This window comes from Bicyclus anynana, chromosome 11, assembly GCF_947172395.1.
Source record: "Bicyclus anynana chromosome 11, ilBicAnyn1.1, whole genome shotgun sequence".
NCBI classification, from domain to species: Eukaryota; Metazoa; Arthropoda; class Insecta; order Lepidoptera; family Nymphalidae; genus Bicyclus; species Bicyclus anynana.
The window spans coordinates 12,372,946-12,391,254 of NC_069093.1; the positions used below are offsets into that span (position 1 = coordinate 12,372,946).

The 18,309-nt window shown below is 35.1% G+C and overlaps 1 protein-coding gene across 1 annotated transcript in view; it reads right to left on the reverse strand.

Annotated features, from left to right (window-relative positions):
- Positions 1-18,309, reverse strand: part of LOC112050504 (voltage-dependent T-type calcium channel subunit alpha-1G) — a 201,441-nt gene that overhangs the window by 59,882 nt on the left and 123,250 nt on the right. Inside the window, exon 3 of the mRNA XM_052884135.1 lies at positions 17,522-17,928. Coding sequence (XP_052740095.1) covers positions 17,522-17,753 — 232 coding nt within the window. The 5' untranslated portion in view covers positions 17,754-17,928. The remainder of the gene's footprint in view (positions 1-17,521; positions 17,929-18,309) is intronic.

Consider the following 18,309-nt stretch of genomic DNA (forward strand, 5'->3'; position numbering starts at 1 on the left):
CAAGAGTTTTATTTAAACAGTCGGTATCAACCCACATTCGGCTCACTGCTGAGCTCAAGTCTCCTCTCAAAATGAGAGGGGTTAGGCCAATAGTCCACCACGCTAGCCCAATTCTGATTGGCAGACTTCACACACGCAGAGAATTAAGAAAATTCTCTGGTATGCAGGTTTCCTCACGATGTTTTCCTTCACCGTTTGAGACACGTGATATTTAATTTCTTAAAATGCACACAACTGAAACGTTGGCGGTGCATGTCCCGGACTGGATTCGATCCCACATCCTCTGGAATCGGAAGCAGAGGTCATATCCACTGGGCTATCACGGCTATTTAAACAGTAGATTTATTTGACACAGAGAAGAAAGAACGTTTATTTTAAAGTTGTGCCGTGCCACACACCACAATGGCTATTGTAGAGTCCCAAGTATAAGCGTAGCTTAAGCAAAGCTCAACTGCGTCGCTCAGAGATTGCGTAATATTTTATTAATTGCGTAATATTTATTGCTAAAATATTTATGAACAAAATTTCTTTTTTAATATTTATAAACGTGACTTTTCTCGTCTTGACAGTCTGCAAAAGTTCATGCTTCTGTTTGACGCGTCGCAGAACTTCGGCATTCGTCACTTTGTGAGTCCAACTGATAGCCAGCATGCGTCTAAACACCCGCATTTCGAATGCTTCTATACGTTTCTTGATGTCCTCTTTTACTGTCCAGGCTTCACATCCGTATAGAAGTATGGGCCAGATGTAACAATGCAAGAGTCGAATGCGCAAAGGGATCTTAAGACTGCGATTGCAGAGAACTTTTCCGATATAAACGGGCTTTTTATATAAGACAGACAGTAACCCGTAAGTACGGGGATAAAATATAAACTATGACACTCATAGTCACAAATAACGTGGTTTTCTATTGGTAGAAGAATTTTCAATCGGTTCAGTAGATCCAGGATAAAGGGGTAATCTCTGCTTCTACTGAACTAAAACTTTACCTCTCTATAATATAATAAGAGCCGTGATAGCCCAGTGGATATGACCTCCGCTTACGATTCCGGAAGGGCGTGTGCTTGAATCCGGTCTGAGCATGTACCTCCAACTTTTCAGTTGTGTACATTTTAAGACATTAAATATCACGTGTCTCTATCGGTGAAGGGAATACATCGTGAGGAAACCTGCATACCAGAGAATTTTCTTAATTCTCTGCGTGCGTGAAGTCTGCCAATCCGCATTGGGCCAGCGTGGTGGATTATTGGCCTAACCTCTCTCATTCTGAGAGGAGACTCGAACTCAGCAGGGAGTCGAGTATGGGTTGATAATGACGATTAATATTGGTATAGATAATAATGAAATCCCTTATAATCGATTACCGTTTTTAGGAACAAACTCCAACAGCATAAAATATGACACAGCAAAGCAATTTCATTGTTGACAAATTGACGATCACAAGGCTGTCTGATTCATGCATTTTGCATTTGCATAAAATTGTGGGTTCGCAAGCGGCCGGCGATTTGGCTCGCGTTGAAGGAAACTATTGTGGGTTTATTTGAACTACATTCTCGAACTTGAAAACTTCTCATTTAGTAAGGCCTTGATTTTTTTTTAATAATATTTTCCACGCTTTTTTAAAATAAAATTTTATTTTTCGAGGTATTTATTTAATTGTTATTTATTATTTATGTAGTATATATTATATATATTATTAGTTGTAATATATTATGTAATAAATATGTAAATTTTAATATTATATTTACGTATATATTACATTATATTTATATATTTACTTAATTATTTATATTACATATAATATGTAATTACATATAATGTATTGCACCTTCCCGCTTTTTCTTCGCAAGTTCTCTCGTCAGGAGTTGCCTGGTAGAGATTACTTATATTATAGTAATAAAGCCGCCTTTGCATGCTAAGTTTAATTTATGTTTTTAATGTTTCAATTTATAATTGTATTTTAATTTTTGTGTGTGTAGAAATAAAGTATTTCTTCTTCTTCTTCTAATATTTCCATTTACCTTCATTTAGTCGGAAAAGACTATGTTGAGAGTGGGTACGACAATAGTCCAGCATCGAATTATGACCTCTCGGTGATGGATCCGGCCTTTTACCCTCGAGCTATTGATATATAGGTCAATATATCCTACTTCCTACTAATATTATAAACGCGAAAGTTTGTATGGATGTTAGGATGTATGTTTGGATGTTAGATACTCTTTAACGCCGCTACTACTGAAGCGATTTGGCTGACTTTTGGAATGGAAATAAATTTTACTCTAGATTAATATATAGGCTACTTTTTATCCCGAAAAAGTCCATGGTTTCCCAAGATTTGCGAAAACTGTTGATTTTGATGATATGAATGTTTGTTACCCTTTCACGCCTCGACTACTGAACGGAATTAGCTGAAATTTGGTATTAAGATATATTATAGCCTGAATTAACACATAGGCTACTTTTTTTCCCCCGAAAAATCCATGGTTTCCAAAGGAATTTGTGAAAAACTTAATTCGACGCGGACGAAGTCGCGGGCGTCCTCTAGTCTGCCTATATTAAAAGTCCACTACAGAACTAGAGCAACTTTGATCTAGGAAGAGAGCGTATGGAGCTTTAAGCACCACGCTGTTCTAATGCAAATCCTCCAATTGGCGGTCTATAGTGTAAAAAAAACTTTAAAACGTACTATCACGTTTTTATGGCGAATTGTTGAATACCGGGTTTTTGATCCATAAAAAGAATAAACGGTTATATTAAAGTTTTCTCACGTTTGGCACCAGTTGTTGTGAATTAGAATTAGAATTTATTTATTTCTCCACATATATACATACATATCACAATATACGAGTAAATGTATAATTAGGTACATAATATTCGCTTAATTACCAAAGTTTTCAAAAGTGTAGTAGTGATATTGCTTAGCTTAGTGTACTTATTAAATAGCTAGTATTTTTTTTTTTTTTGAAACTTGGTTATTGTTTGTTTGTCCTATTCTTTAGTTTTTCACTTAATTAAAGCGGATATTTACACCTTGTATTGAAATGTCTACATGTCTATTTATTAAAAAAACTTTTACATCAATACCTACTCTACGCGATATAATAAACTGTGGTTTCGATACAAGAAGCATGTATGATGTTACTTATAATATACAACCTTATAGAACTGGCTTGTTGCCAAAATCAGAAACACGAGATGATAGAGTTTAATTACTATGAACTTACACGTCGGATGAAATCTGAAAATAATGTTTGTAGTATAGTAATAAAATCTGTCTTCTATAAAACGCCCGTTTATATCGGCCCATCCGTTAAGGAGCTACGAAACCACATATATTCGTACATAATAATCAACTTTGACCTTGCTCACGAGATTACTGCCATGTGGAATGTTGAGTCAACTGTTATTTGTGCGATCGTCGATTCAGTTAATGGTCTTAAAGCTAAAAGCTTCGCCCTTATGAAGCTTTCGCTGGAATGTTAGATCAAGGGCATACAGAAGGGAGTTATTCTTGAGACGGCGCGTATTATGAGAAGGTTCCTTACTCTAGAGCCCTGACCACCGGTTGCTTGGGCACTCGAATGTCCCGTAGCGGGAGGGTTGAATTTTGTTCTGTTTTTTTTTTCATGTTATAATCGTATCTTCTATTTTAAAAAAGTTGTTTTCAAATTTGAATTAGTAAGTAAATCTATATATATATATATATATATATATATATATATATATAAAAATGAATTGCTGTTCGTTAGTCTCGCTAAAACTCGAGAACGGGTGAACGAATTTATCTTATCTTGGTCTTCAAATGTTCGTGGAGGTATAGGGAAGGTTTAAAAGGTGAGAAAAATTAGAATAATTGCCGGGAAAAACCATAAAAACAACCCTTTTCTATTTCCCATTCAAACGTTTAAGTCAAGGGGTAGGGTATGGTAGGGGTAGGGTATGGTAGGGTATGGTAGGGGTAGAGGAGTGTAGAGTAGGGATAGGGAAGAAGTGCACATAAGTCAAAGCGAAGCTTGACCGGGTCCACTAGTAATAATATAATAGTAAGTAAATAATAATTAATTAATTAATAAAAAAGGTTACAGGAATTTGAAACGGTTGAAACGGGTTAATTGAAATACGAGTGCGTTTTATAAGATTTTTCTGGATCGGGGCGATAACAGGTTTCAAAGGTCCTTATGATTTGTCTGTCATCACCCTACTATAATATTATAATCGCGAAAGTTTGTATGGATGTTTGTATGTATGTTTGGATGTTTGTTACTTTTTAACGCCGCTACTACTGAAGCGATTTGGCTGAAATTTGGAATGGAAATAGATATATAGATATAGAAAATACTCTGGATTAACACATAGGTTACTTTTTATCCCGAAAAAATCCATGGTTTCCCGAGATTTGGGAAAATTGATGATTTTGATGTTATGAATGTTTTCTTCTTAATCTTTCACGTCTCGACTACTGAACTGAATTAGCTGAAATTTGGTATTGAGATATATTATAGCCTGGATTAACACATACTTTTTATCCCGGTTCCATTTTATCCATGGTTCCCGAGGGATTTGTGAAAAACTAAATTCTACGCGGACGATGTCGCTGGCGTCAGCTAGTGTCAATCATATATATAAAATTCTCGTGTTAGTTGCTATACTCTTCCGAAACGGCTTGACCGAGAACAGGTTGATATTACATAAATATATAATGTAAGTAAACACAAAATTATGCATGTGTGCGCTGTGAAGGTGATTTTGTAGGCACGCAACATACCTGATAGTAAAAAATCGTTGGTCAATACTACTCGTATAAAAATAGTACACGACCATTAGTATATATAAATACACACAGTGAACTTCTAACAGATCTCTTTTACGTCGGGAGAAAAAAAATAATCTAGAAAAAGCTTCTATCTATTTTTTAATATAATGGTAGCTTCACATGCTAAGGGTATATATGCGAGAAAAGGCGTGGAACAAGGATTACACCCCATTAGGGATGTTTGAACTGTATACACAAAGAGATCGCTCCCTCTTCTGAATAAATTGTCAAGATATGGCTACTCTAGGATCGGCGGATTATGGTAACGTAGCCTTTTAAGATTCTGCGGGCTTAAATTCAGTTGAGGAAGATATATATATTTATTTTATATTATTCTTTGTACTATTTTTACTACCCGACTTATCATATACCACATGTAACTTATTATTATTACGTTTTACCTTTTTGTTTGATTAATTATTATTCAATTTCTTATATTTTGAGCATTTATATGTATTAGTAAGTAGCTGACGCCGCGCGGTTTTACCCCCGTGGTTCCCGTCCCCGTAGGTATACGAGGATAATATAGCCTTCCTTGATAAATGGGCTATCTAACACTGAAAGAATTTTTCAAATCAGACTAGTAGTTCCAGAGATTATCGCGTTTAATCAAACAAACAAACAAACTTTTCAGCTTTATAATATTAGTATAGATATAGAATTGGAAAATGACGTATCGGTAAACTTTCTTCTCCTCGTCGATAAAAATTGTTTTGTTTTTTTTTCAAATACATATATTTTTTTAGGTTCAGTTTAATTTCATTTATTTCTTTGATCACTAAAATCAAAAGGGAGTAAATTAAAAAATGAAATTTTAGAAATGCTAGGGCACTTTGTGATAGCTTTACTAATTTTGTTTTTGTTTTAAAAAATAAAATTTTAGGAAGAATGATGAATAGTAATCGTAGATCGTTCACTTTACGGGTTGACTCATATTTATTGTTTGATTTTTTCCTGTTAATTTAGTTTCCCATATATGTTAATTTTGTTATTTTATTACTTTGTTCTTTTTTGTTTCATTATTTTATTTTACTTAGTATAAATCATATAATATGTAATCATGTATAAGTTTTAAGTTAAGACTCGTCACGTAGACACGTCCGTGAACACACAAGGTTTCACCTAAAAACCAGCGCCACAGCTCGCTGTGGCGTCGTGCTGAGGTGGATACCTGTTTTGTTCACGACCAGATATTTGTATGTTCTGTTTGTTTATTTTGTTTTATTACTTGTGTGTGGACAAATAAAGATATTCTATTCTATTCTAATCTAATATTCTGATATAGGCAATGGTTTTCAGTCTTGTACCGTCAACTTTTAGTATAAAAAATCGTTGGCATGCAGGGAATTCTCCGTTCTGTATATTTTAATTCCACACGTCTGCACTGGGTCTATAAAACCGTAATAATAAATAAACAATCGTGCGCTGGCTTTATTCCAATTAGAAAAGTTTAATAAAATGTTACAAGCGAACGTTTACTGATGAACAAGGATTTTGAAAAACTCTATGAATGAGATCGTAATACAAAACAAGTTAGTCGTCGTCATCAACCCATATTCGGCTCACTGCTGAGCTCGAGTCTCCTCTCAGAATGAGAGGGGTTAGGCCAATAGTCCACCACGCTGGCCCAATGCGGATTGGCAGACTTCACACACGCAGAGAATGAAGATAATTCTCTGGTATGCAGGTTTCCTCACGATGTTTTCCTTCACCGTTTGAGACACGTGATATTTAATTTCTTAAAATGCACACAACTGAAAAGTTGGAGGTGCATGCCCGGGACCGGATTCGAACCCACACCCTCCGGAATCGGAGGCAGAGGTCATATCCACTAGGCTATCACTGCTCCTTAAACAAGTTAGTAGGTACATCTTATTATATACATCTATATTGACGTTGTTATAAAAAAGGAAAACTTTGTTTGTATGTTTGTTGGCTCAAAGACTATTGGACCGATTTTAAAAATTCTTTCACCATTCTAAAGCTACATTATCCACAAGTAACATAGGCTAAATTTTATTTTGAAAAAAAATTGGGTTCCGTAAGATATTTGGGTTTTTCGGACACAAGGTGTAAAAAATCAACCAGTAAACATACTTATTATATAGATAGAACCATAGAATGTTCTAATTAATTGTAGATCTTGTAAATATCTATAAAAGAGTACGCAACACACTATATCTGTATATGTCGAGTGAGGCACAGCAAACATTCTTTTTATTTAAAAGTATTGAATTTTTTTCGGACTACATTTAAACGTTTTTATTTTACAAATCCTTATCAAAATAAATTGTTTACTTTCAAATATTTTCATCACTAAGTACAGGTTATGTAGATAATATTTGGTCTTTGAATGATTAAAATTAAATGATAAAAGTTTTGATGTTATAGCGAAATTATAATATTTAGGGTAGGGGTAGGGGTAGAAATTATAATAGGTAGGTTAGGGGTAGGGGTAGGGTAGGGTAGGTTAGGTAACTTAAACTTAATCTTTGTGCTTGATTTTCATTAGCGAACTCTAGAAACTTTAAAATCTGTTGTCATCTATCTATAACGAATGTCATCTCGATACATATTTGTAATCGTAAATATATAAAATAAAAATAATTGTGTAATCGCTGTTTGAAGTAGGCAATAACATTTTCGACCTTGGTTTAACAAGGAAAATGATGGGTATTTCAAAAGCTTTTATAGGTAAAGTTCGATGTTCTAATAGTCCCATCACTTACAACTGATGCACCGTTAAACTGCTCCGCATTAAAGATGTTTAAGTGCTAAACTCCGGGAACAAATATTGAAGTTATAAGTTGAAACGACCATTTCGTAACGGCAGTTTTAACTTGTAAAAATTGAAGTGGACGTCGTTATGTAGATGATCTGCGATTTTATAATGTGTCATTTATTTAGCGACTAGCTGATGCCGCGCAGTTTCACCTCTGAAGTTCCCGTTCCCGTAAGAATACGGGGATAATATATAGCCTATAGCCTTCCTCGATAAATGGGCTATCTAACACTGAGAGAATTTTTCAAATCGGACCAGTAGTTCCTGAGATTAGCGCGTTCAATCAAAGGTTTAAAGTATTTGTATAGGTGTACGGCTTTTCATGAGGTTTCAATAGATAGAGTAATGTGGACGGCATTTAATTATCGAAAATTTAAACGAAGTTTTTCTGAAAATCAAATTGTAATATGATGATAATTGTTGAAAATATCGGTAAAAGTCTAGTAGCCTGGGAGCTTTTATTGAAAATGCCTAATCCATCGGAGATGTAATAGAAATTCCTGCAAAAGCATGTCTATATATCTTAAATGGTCAAGTACAAAGAAAGTTTTTTTTTTCACGAACGATATCGCGAGCGTATGCTACTTTTATTTAAACTAACTATAAAACAAATATTTGATAGCAAAATAAACTTAATTAATCGTCATCAACCCATATTCGGCTCAGCTGAGCTCGAGTCTCCTCTCAGAATGAGAGGGGTTAGGCCAAAGTCCACCACGCTGGCCCAATGCGGATTGGCAGACTTCACACACGCAGAGAATGAAGTTAATTCTCTGGTATGCAGGTTTCCTCACGATGTTTTCCTTCACCGATTGAGACACGTGATATTTAATTTCTTAAAATGCACACAACTGAAAAGTTGGAGGTGGTCAGAGGTCATATCCACTGGCAATTTAATTATTATTCAATATTTATCTCAGAAGTAAGATTATAATTTTAATCAGGAGCACTGCAACAAAAGCCAGCGAAAAATGTACCTGCATTGTTCTTTTCACGACTCTGCAATACATCTACGTGATTTCAGCAGCTTTTGTCTTGAAAATTGTTTCGTGCATACCCCAATCGCTCTGCTACCTACTCGTACAATGAATAGCTAACAATTGGTTTGTTATCTTCTAGCCTGTATACTTTTTTACAAAGGCAAAAACTTCGTCTGACTACGATTTTTGAGGTTTTTAGGTAAAGACAGTTTGTAAAATTTTCTTTTTGCGTTGGTCAATGATATTTTATACTAGAGATAGGGCACTAGCAAAACTGAGGCGGACAAATGTGCATAATTGTCTTAATTTCATTTAGTCGCTTATTGAATAACGAAAGTTATTTAAGCACCTAAATATTATCTACAATGTCGAGTTGTATGTTTAGGAAGTGTAAAAATTATAGATACAAAAGTATAATGTAAGTAAACACAAAATTTAGATATAAAATAATATTTTTTTTTAAGAATATTAGAAAAATATAATAAACAAACTTTCCCGGAGGTCTAGCACAATTAGCTTTTCTACTACTAAAATACTGACTACGAGTAGGTAGTAGCCTGTGAAGTCGTTTGTGCATTGGTTTAATCTTCGTACCGTCAGTAGCGGATTTGCCAGCAAGTTAAGTAGGCTGGACTACTACGATAAAAAATATAATATATTTTTTTTTATTGCTGACGTAATGAAGAAAGTAGAGCAAATCATAAAGTTGTCCATCCGAATTACAGAGTTCAGTAAGGACTGCATAGTCTACTGGTGACATGTAAGTCCGCCTCTGGTGCCCGTTTCTAAAATGTATTATGCACAGCTTGCTTCCAACTTCGCTTTTATATACTATGCATGAAACTTGTATCTCCGGTGCTTCTTAAAGATACACATTAGAATTTGCATACCGTTAGATAAGATTTATATAAAATTCGTTGTAACTATAAAATACCTAGGAAAACCCCCAACGCTCAACGAAACATATGTCAAAACTAGTTTTAATATTCACATTGCACCAAATAAATACGATAGAATAATTATTTATAGTTTACAAATAAAAAGAACAATTGACAAGTATTAGGACCGGATATATATATTTTGACTTCACGACATATATGTATAATGGCGTGCATCTGGTAGCATTCCGTTCTGGGCGACCACGACCGGCGACCGCGATCTGCGATTGCAGCCGGGTCGCACGACCCACTGCACAGTATGAATTTATATGGAGCTCTAAAGAAATCCAGGTCGCGCGACGCGGTATCAGGATTTGTTTAGTGCACCATATAAATTCATACTAAGCAGTGGATCGTGCGACCTGACCGCGGTCGCAGGTCGCGGTCGCCAAGAACGGAATGCTATCTTAAGGTCGCATTGCTTAGTATGAATTTATATGGAGCACAAAACAAATTTCGAGACCGCGTCGCGCGACCGGTGTGCGTGGAGGAGTGGGTCGTACGACCCGGTCGCGGTCGCCAACTATCGAATGCTACCTTGGCTTATAGAACTGTCTTTAGAACAGGAAAATAAATATTTTAGGTGAAAAATCTATTAAGAGAAATGTTTTCTGTCACAAACTACAAGTACCTACATATAGTATGTCAGTTTACGTGATCCCAACGTATAGCCAGTGCGTTTTCGTCAGAGTGTATTTTTACTTTATAGAATAAACAAACTCGTTCAACGCTAATAGGCGTACTTCGGTAAAACTTGTACACAATATGTGTAACCTGCGTGACTAGACTACTCCTTGCAACGCAAAATATATTAGCTAGAACACTTTGTAATATGACGTCAATTACCTTGATATGAACGTTGTAATATAGGGTCCACTAACTTTTTTATAGTAATCCTAATCAGTCTATTCTGGGAAATTCGCGTGGCTTAAGTTACGAGTATAGTGTTAAGATGACAGATCAAGCCCGTTTGTGTGTATAAACCATAAAGTAATTAACTATGGAGTTGCATCGCATCCAAATTCACAAATAAAATCTGACATTTTTGAGAGGAGCGAGGTAAACTGTGAGTTTCATCGAAAATATTAACATTTGAATCGCAATATACACACGTTTAATTTATACACACACTAATACATATTTAACAAACCAGTTGTTTAGTCTCGTTACACATCATATTCAATTCATTCATTCGTTTTGCTGTTCCAGCTATAGAATAAATTTTTTTAGATGTTAGTTAGTATGTACTTATAAAATATACTTATATAATTAGTAAACTGGATCGTTTATAAATCATTCAATTACACAAACCGGCATTTTTAACAACGAAAACGACTACAACAATGAAACATCGATTCTATAGACATACTTTTTTAAAAACATGTTAGATCGTTGATCTTTGACAGACGGATATGTCTAGGGCAGATTGATACTATTACTTACTATAGCGTTAACGTAAACGCGAATTTCTAAGCCTTAGAAATTAAGAATCTAAGGAATTGAAACAGCGCCATCTAGTGGCACTACTGCACAACTGTTTCAGTTCCTTAAAAAATCGAGTTTACGTTAACGCGAGTAACAGTATGAAAATATTGAAAAGTCCCACTAGGCACTCTGGTCATTATTTAATTCGTCTAAGGTATAAACTAAAGATTTGCTCGGACCATTTCGTACCTACGGTTCTCTGGATCAAAAGCTGAGGTCATATCCTTTGGGCTATCACGGTTCTAATTAAGACCTAGAGTTACTGATTAAAATATATTATCGATTTTTATGTCATAACTATTATTAAGTAGTTAATATAATAGTACCTTGGACTTTATTATTCGTAGTTAAACTGTCTAACCAACGGGGGACAGTTTACACAAGAAGTCGCGTAAATTTTAATGGATCAAATGCAAACGGAAGATCCATCAACTAAATCTTCCACTTAGTTTCATCCATATGAACATGATAAACATATGAAGTATGTCATGATGTCATGTCATTATCAACCCATATTCGGCTCACTGCTGAGCTCGAGTCTCCTCTCAGAATGAGAGGGGTTAGGCCAATAGTCCACCACACTGGCCCAATGCGGATTGGCAGACTTCACACACGCAGAGAATTAAGAAAATTCTCTGGTGTGTAGGTTTCCTCACGGTGTCTCAAACGGTAAAGGAAATCCTTTACCGTTTGAGACACGTGATATTTAATTTCTTAAAATGCACACAACTGAAAAGTTGTAGGTGCATGCCCCGGACCGGATTCGAACCTACGCCCTCTGGAATCGGAGGCAGAGGTTATATCCACTGGACTATCACGGCTATACGGTATATTTATGAAGTAAATGAGAGCCGAATATTCAAAACCTGGTTTCCGTTTGTAAAAACATAACAGATTCAATTACAAAACAGAAATCGCTTATGTCTTGTACCGCGGGACATATTCCTTCATTGTAGCCACACATGTTGGTGGAATGAAACAAACCAGATTCGTTTTTCATAATTTATACGCTTGTTAGCTTTCATAGTTATCTACGGGTTCGCAATTTTGTTCGCTGTTTTTGTTGGTTTTCTTTTTTTTTTGTTTGAACTAGTCTACAGCGTTATATGAACTTGACCAACGATTAATACTTATATTAAATTTGTAGAGAGGTCAATTCTGCACATGAAATATATTTCCAAAATAACAATCAGGGGGTGATTAGTGATCGATACTGATGCCAAAAATGCAATCAGTAAAATTTTCGTCTGTCTGTCTGTGTGTTCGTTATAGAAACAAAAACTACTCGACGGATTTTAACAAAACTTAGTACAATTATTCTTCATACCCCTGGGCATACTGGGCCTACTAGTATACTTTTCATCACGCTACAATCAATAGGAGCAAAGCAGTGAAGGGAAACGTTGGGAAACCGGAAGAAGTTACTCCATTTTTATAACAATACTACTGTAAGGGCTGGATTAAAGAGGTCTAAGGGCGGACGAAGTTGCGGGCGTCCGCTAGTATTTAATAAAAGGTTAGATTAGTTATATCTACGCTCGACGTTAATTTTTAGAGTTGTAATGATTTAGTGAATTTGACCTCTGGGTTCGATTCGAAGGGCGTAGTTTCGAATCCAATCCAGGAGTAGAGATAAAGGTACCTATGCGCATTATAAGAAATAAAAAATCATGTGTCTCTAACGGTAAAGGAATCGTGAGGAAATTTGCATACTTTGAGAATTTTCTTAATTCTCTACGTGCGAAGTCTGCCAATTTACATTGGGCTAGTTAGTGTGATGGACGGACGGAAGACACTGTCGGATGGAGGGTTGAAACTCCATAAGGAGAAAACTCTCTAGTGGGCTGTTATATAAGGCTGATAACGATGATGATGAACTGAGCTCTGGATAGGTTTCACATTATTTACTGTCTGGTAAAGCCTTTAATATCTCACTGTTAAAATTAATAATTTAATTCCGGCAAAATGATGCACACAACCGATTAAATGTTTTATCACATCAATTTTCGATATTAAAATCCATCAAATTTTCGTTACTGAGTTAAACTGTTATTGATGTGATTATAATTTGCAAACCTATTAAAGATCTGTTTGGGTAGAATTTATTATTTTATGTTCAAAAGTTTAACTTCAAAAAAAAAAAGACTCTAATATATATAAATTCGCTTTAGCAATTTTCCGAATTTACAAGACATTATTTGTAGGTACATATGTTTTCTCTGACTCAACATAAATTAATTAGTACAAGTATTAATTATTATTATTTGGTTTGACTTTTGACAAAATTTGTCCTATAGCACATGTGTTATACAAATTACTATTTATTATGCTATACCTAATTACAAATTACTATAATTACAAAAATATGCGCGTTCTAAATATACAAGAACCTGCTAAAGTATAGAAAATTTTAATGTTAAAACTATCGTATGGGACTTTAAGGCAAATTTATATACTTATATTTCACAGTTTAAAATTTAATATACGGGCAATGTATATATTGTACAGAATTTCTACGAAGTTAATTAATCAGCTATAACAAGAGCGATGGCATGCTCTCTCACCATGTTAATATTTATTACATCTCTTACACATATTTCGTAGAACTCCTTCGCTACTCTGTTATTCTAAGTAGGTAATTTGGAAAACTACTTTTCCGTTACTTGTATGATATGTAAATCATAGGAGAAACCCAGTTTCCATATAAACTGGGGCCCAAATTATACAAATGATACAGAGCTGAAAATTGGCCATGAATTAGGACAATTATGGAGAATTCATGAGGCCAATTTTCAAAGAAATCTATATTAGCCTAATCAGTTATATTACGTGTTTCAGGTGGTCAATGATTCGTATTTCTTCGACATAAAATTAATTGTTTTATCTGTATGTAACTGACAGGCAAAAGTTTTAATGAGGATTGGACAGTGGACACTTAACTTGACAGAATATTTAAACAAATTAACATAATAATAATATTTGACAATGACATCTCATTCATTGATTGAGTTTGAAATTGGCAGCCCGCGTTTGTAAAGACAACTGATAATAAACAGTGAAATACTCATCAAATCACTACGATCGGTGTCAAAATAATGAAATCCTAGTGTGAATCAGCCTGTATGGACTCTTCATTAAAATGATATGCAAAATTACTATAAAGAATTAGCCATATTCTAGAATATTGCTAAAGTTTATTCAAAGAAACCCAACCTTGTATACATTCGCTAAAATCCCTCTTCACAAAGTGCACGTAAACCCTTACTAACAAGATATTCAGCAAAGGCTCGGTATACCTCCAACGTTTCAGAACATCCTCACAAATCCGCAACAGTAAGCCTTTACGCATTCGGTGGGTCAAACATCGGCACTTTGATCTCTGTTAGGCCGATTGTTGGAATATTCGTTGTTCATCGTTAGGTACTTAGGTTTCCTAATAGTTATTCGTTAGGTACTTAGGTTTCCTATTAGTAATTCTGTACTGCAGTGTTGGTAGTTTTTCAAATAAACACCTTTTAGGAATGCGTGATTCGTCATCGGTTGCATTGCCTATTTATTAGGTACTAGCAGACGTAGCGCGGTTTCATCCGCGTGGTTTTTCACAAGAAATCGTTTACCTTAATTTTTATGCCGATCGCGATCAACACACGATCAGTTTTATCGGCTGTCAAGCCGTTAGTGTTGCAGGCATGTGAAATTACTCGATCGTCAGTGGCCGATATTATGACATCTTTCGATGTCATACGAATTCTCGATAAGGTATTTGGATAACTTAGCTAAGTAATAAACGAATCAACACAAGGGCACGTACGTACATGAGTATAGTGTTGAGTCCTTAGCATATAAAACACTAGCTCCTGTGGTTTCACCCGCGCAGTTCCCGTTCCAGTAGGAATACAGGGATAAAATATAGCCTATATCACCTGGGGATAGTGTAGCTTTTCAAAAGTGAAAGAATTTTATTAATCGGTTCAGTAGTTTCAGCCTATTTAAAGCAAACAAACAATCAAATCTTTCCTCTTTATAATATTAGTACAGATAAACATCACAATCATGATCTCAGGTAGATTGAACTTAAAGTGCTATATAGTTATCTTATAGGTATAAAACATCTATGAGTACGGTCCTAGGATCGACCTCAAACGAAGGTCGAAGTCAAAGAACACGAAGTCAATCCCTACTTTAATCCATTCACAGAATCGTAAATTATATTAGAAAATTCACAGTAACCTAGGTCTAGTTATTAAACGTATTAATAAGGTACCGTTGTAGGTTTAGGATTTAGCTTTTCGTATCCCTTTCTAATTTTGGAGAAGTGCCCTTGGTCCAGCCGCGGCATTAATTAGTTCGTTTGAAGATTACCTAACAGGGGAATAATACATTTTGAATATTTAAATGGCATTGCTGAAAGACTAATTAATTTTGTTAATTAATTATTATTGACACAGCTAATTTTGTTAAGCCGAGGTTTATGTAAAGAGTCAAAAAAGTTTAACTTTTGAAACTTAAAATGACGGATTATTTTAATAACAAATTGTTTAAAACTTTGTTTGATATCTGACAAATTTAATCAGAATTTACCTAATTACAGGAGAGTTCAATTAGTGCTATAGAAAATTTTCTCGAATCATAAATATGTTGAAAGATGGAATCAATGATGAATAAAAACTTGTTAATGCTAATTTATTACTGTGAATACTAATATTATAAAGCTGAAGAGTTTGTTTGATTGAACGCGCTAATCTTAGGAACTACTGGTCCGATTTGAAAAATTCTTTCAGTTTTAGATAGCCCATTCATTTATCGAGGAAGGTTGTAAGTTATATATTATCTCCGTATTCCAACGGGAACGGGAACCACGCGGGTGAAACCGCGCGGCATCAGCTAGTTTTATTTATAAACTAACTAGCAGATGCGATTCAGTCTGCGTAAATTAAGAATTTCTACCTTTTGCGACTTCCAATTTTTTCGAGATAAAAATATAGTGATGTACCTACCAGATTATTGACTATCTTTATAACAAAGGAGATGGTTCAAAATGGTATGGAGCCCAGGATCAGTCATTGTACCCTGGCGGAAATACAAACCTGATAAAATATTCATTCTCTCCCAAGAAATGCAACACTAATAAGGGTAATAATGGCAGATTGATGACGTTTTCAATGCAGTAGTCGTGTTGACGTTTGCTGTCAATTGTCATATCATAGGCGCCATCTTGATATAACTCAAAAACTTAGGTTTTAATTTTATTTCTTTCTTTTTATTTAGTTTTAATGATAATTGAAAATCCGTATTATAGTTTTTGTATGAATCGTTATAGTATAGTATAATTGTAACAACTTTCGCATCATCTACTTCAAATTTTCAACAGTCTAATTGATGAAGATGAAAAAAATAAAAAATAATAGATAAATACATTAGAAACTAGCAGTGGCGAAGGATGGAATTTTGTAAGACATCCCAAAGAAAAGGAAATTCATATAGCGTAATACAAATTGCAGTTTCTCATATATCTAAAACAGTACAACAAAGAATAAACATGGATTTTTAAAGGTAACCCGGCGAGAATCGGCTTGCATAAACTTCGCCGCTACTGACTAGTAGAAAAACAAAAAAAAAAACAACAATAAGAACATAAACATTATGACTCCAGTCGTAAAAGTGGTAAAAGTATACGTTAACAAGATTTCGGCGTATCTAGAATGATGACGGCTTTGCGATACATGTATTATGAGATGTTACAACTTTATTCGCTATTTATCTTTCCTTATGACCGTGATATTCTTTCCTTCCACAAAAATATGTGTAACAAAACTCATTTGGTAACTGGATCTAACAGACTCAAAACTTGTTAAAAAATAATTACATAAAAATGTAATTATTTGGATTTTTCCACTAAAAGTACCTCGAAATAAAATTACAATCACTTATTTGACAGATTTTGCGAGAATTTTATGAGATTTTATATTGATTTATATCACAGTAATTATCTGCTTTTAATTGGAGGGTAAATATTAAAAATTATGACTCTTCTTTATTATTTTCTGTAATAAATTAATTAAAAGTCTAATTAGGAGGCTATAGGGGATTACCTACTAGGGGATAAAATATAGCCTTGACAGATAACGACTTGCTATTGGTAAAAGAGTTATCAAAATAGTTTCAATATAATTAGATATTACTCCCTACAACCTCACAAACTTACTCGTATATTAGTATAAATCATCATTATATCAGCCGATGGACGTCCACTGCAGGACATAGGCCTTTTGTAGAGACTTCCAAACATCACGATACTGAGCCACCTGCATCCAGCGAATCCCTGCGACTCGCTTGTTGTCGTCAGTTCACTTGGTGGGGGGTCGGCCAACACTGCGTTTTGTAGTTAATATAGATAATGTTAGTTAACTGACTGACTAAGAAATTAAACTGCCTGCTTAAAACGACTATTTCTACTACTATAACAAGTTCTCTACTGCTCTACAGTTAGTTTCTTTTACAACTAAAATTAATTGAAAAGGATATGGATTCGTGATCAGCTTGAGGCACCAGCTCCTAGGTCGCGTGTCTTGCGTCAAGTACCTGAGGGCGACCGGGGTAAAGCCGGGGAAAGGCAACCCTTGCCCCCCCGTGCTCTCCGTGCTCAACCCCCCCTCAGAGTCCGACTCCCCCCCTTCCGACTCCGAGCAACCCCCGCTGGAGTCGGAACCGCCTTCTCGATACCCGTAATAAGGCATCTCCCTTTCACCAGACATCCACTTAACTTATAAGCTCATTTTATCACTTAAACACTACACTACTATTTCACCATCTTCGATAGTTCTTCAACTGTACAGATAAGTGTCACTTTGGATGGGCAGGTGGTGCGTAGACTGACTCAGCAACCGGGAACCAGACTCCATGGTTGCGGAATGCGAGGAATTATTAAATCTGGAACAAAAGAAAGATAATGTTAATAAAAACATTTCGTCAAAATTTTGACGTGTTTTTGTTAACGAATTAATGACGTCGTCGATCATAATGATCGTTAGATTTGTATGGGCGTTCAAACAAAATTAATAATATCTTTGTTATGTATGCGTTTATGTTTATACTTCACACACTTCACGATGTGTGTATTACACCCTTCACGCTGAAACAGCAAGGCTGCTAAAGGCTTAAGGGAGAAATAGGTTCTGCGGATTAGGCACTTTCCCGAACGAGTTCTTGTTACTTTCCTAACATTAAACATTTATTGTAAAACTTTACGAGTAACCTAAATTGAGCAGTAAATTTAATGCAGAAAAGTATTAAAACCATATACAATTTCTT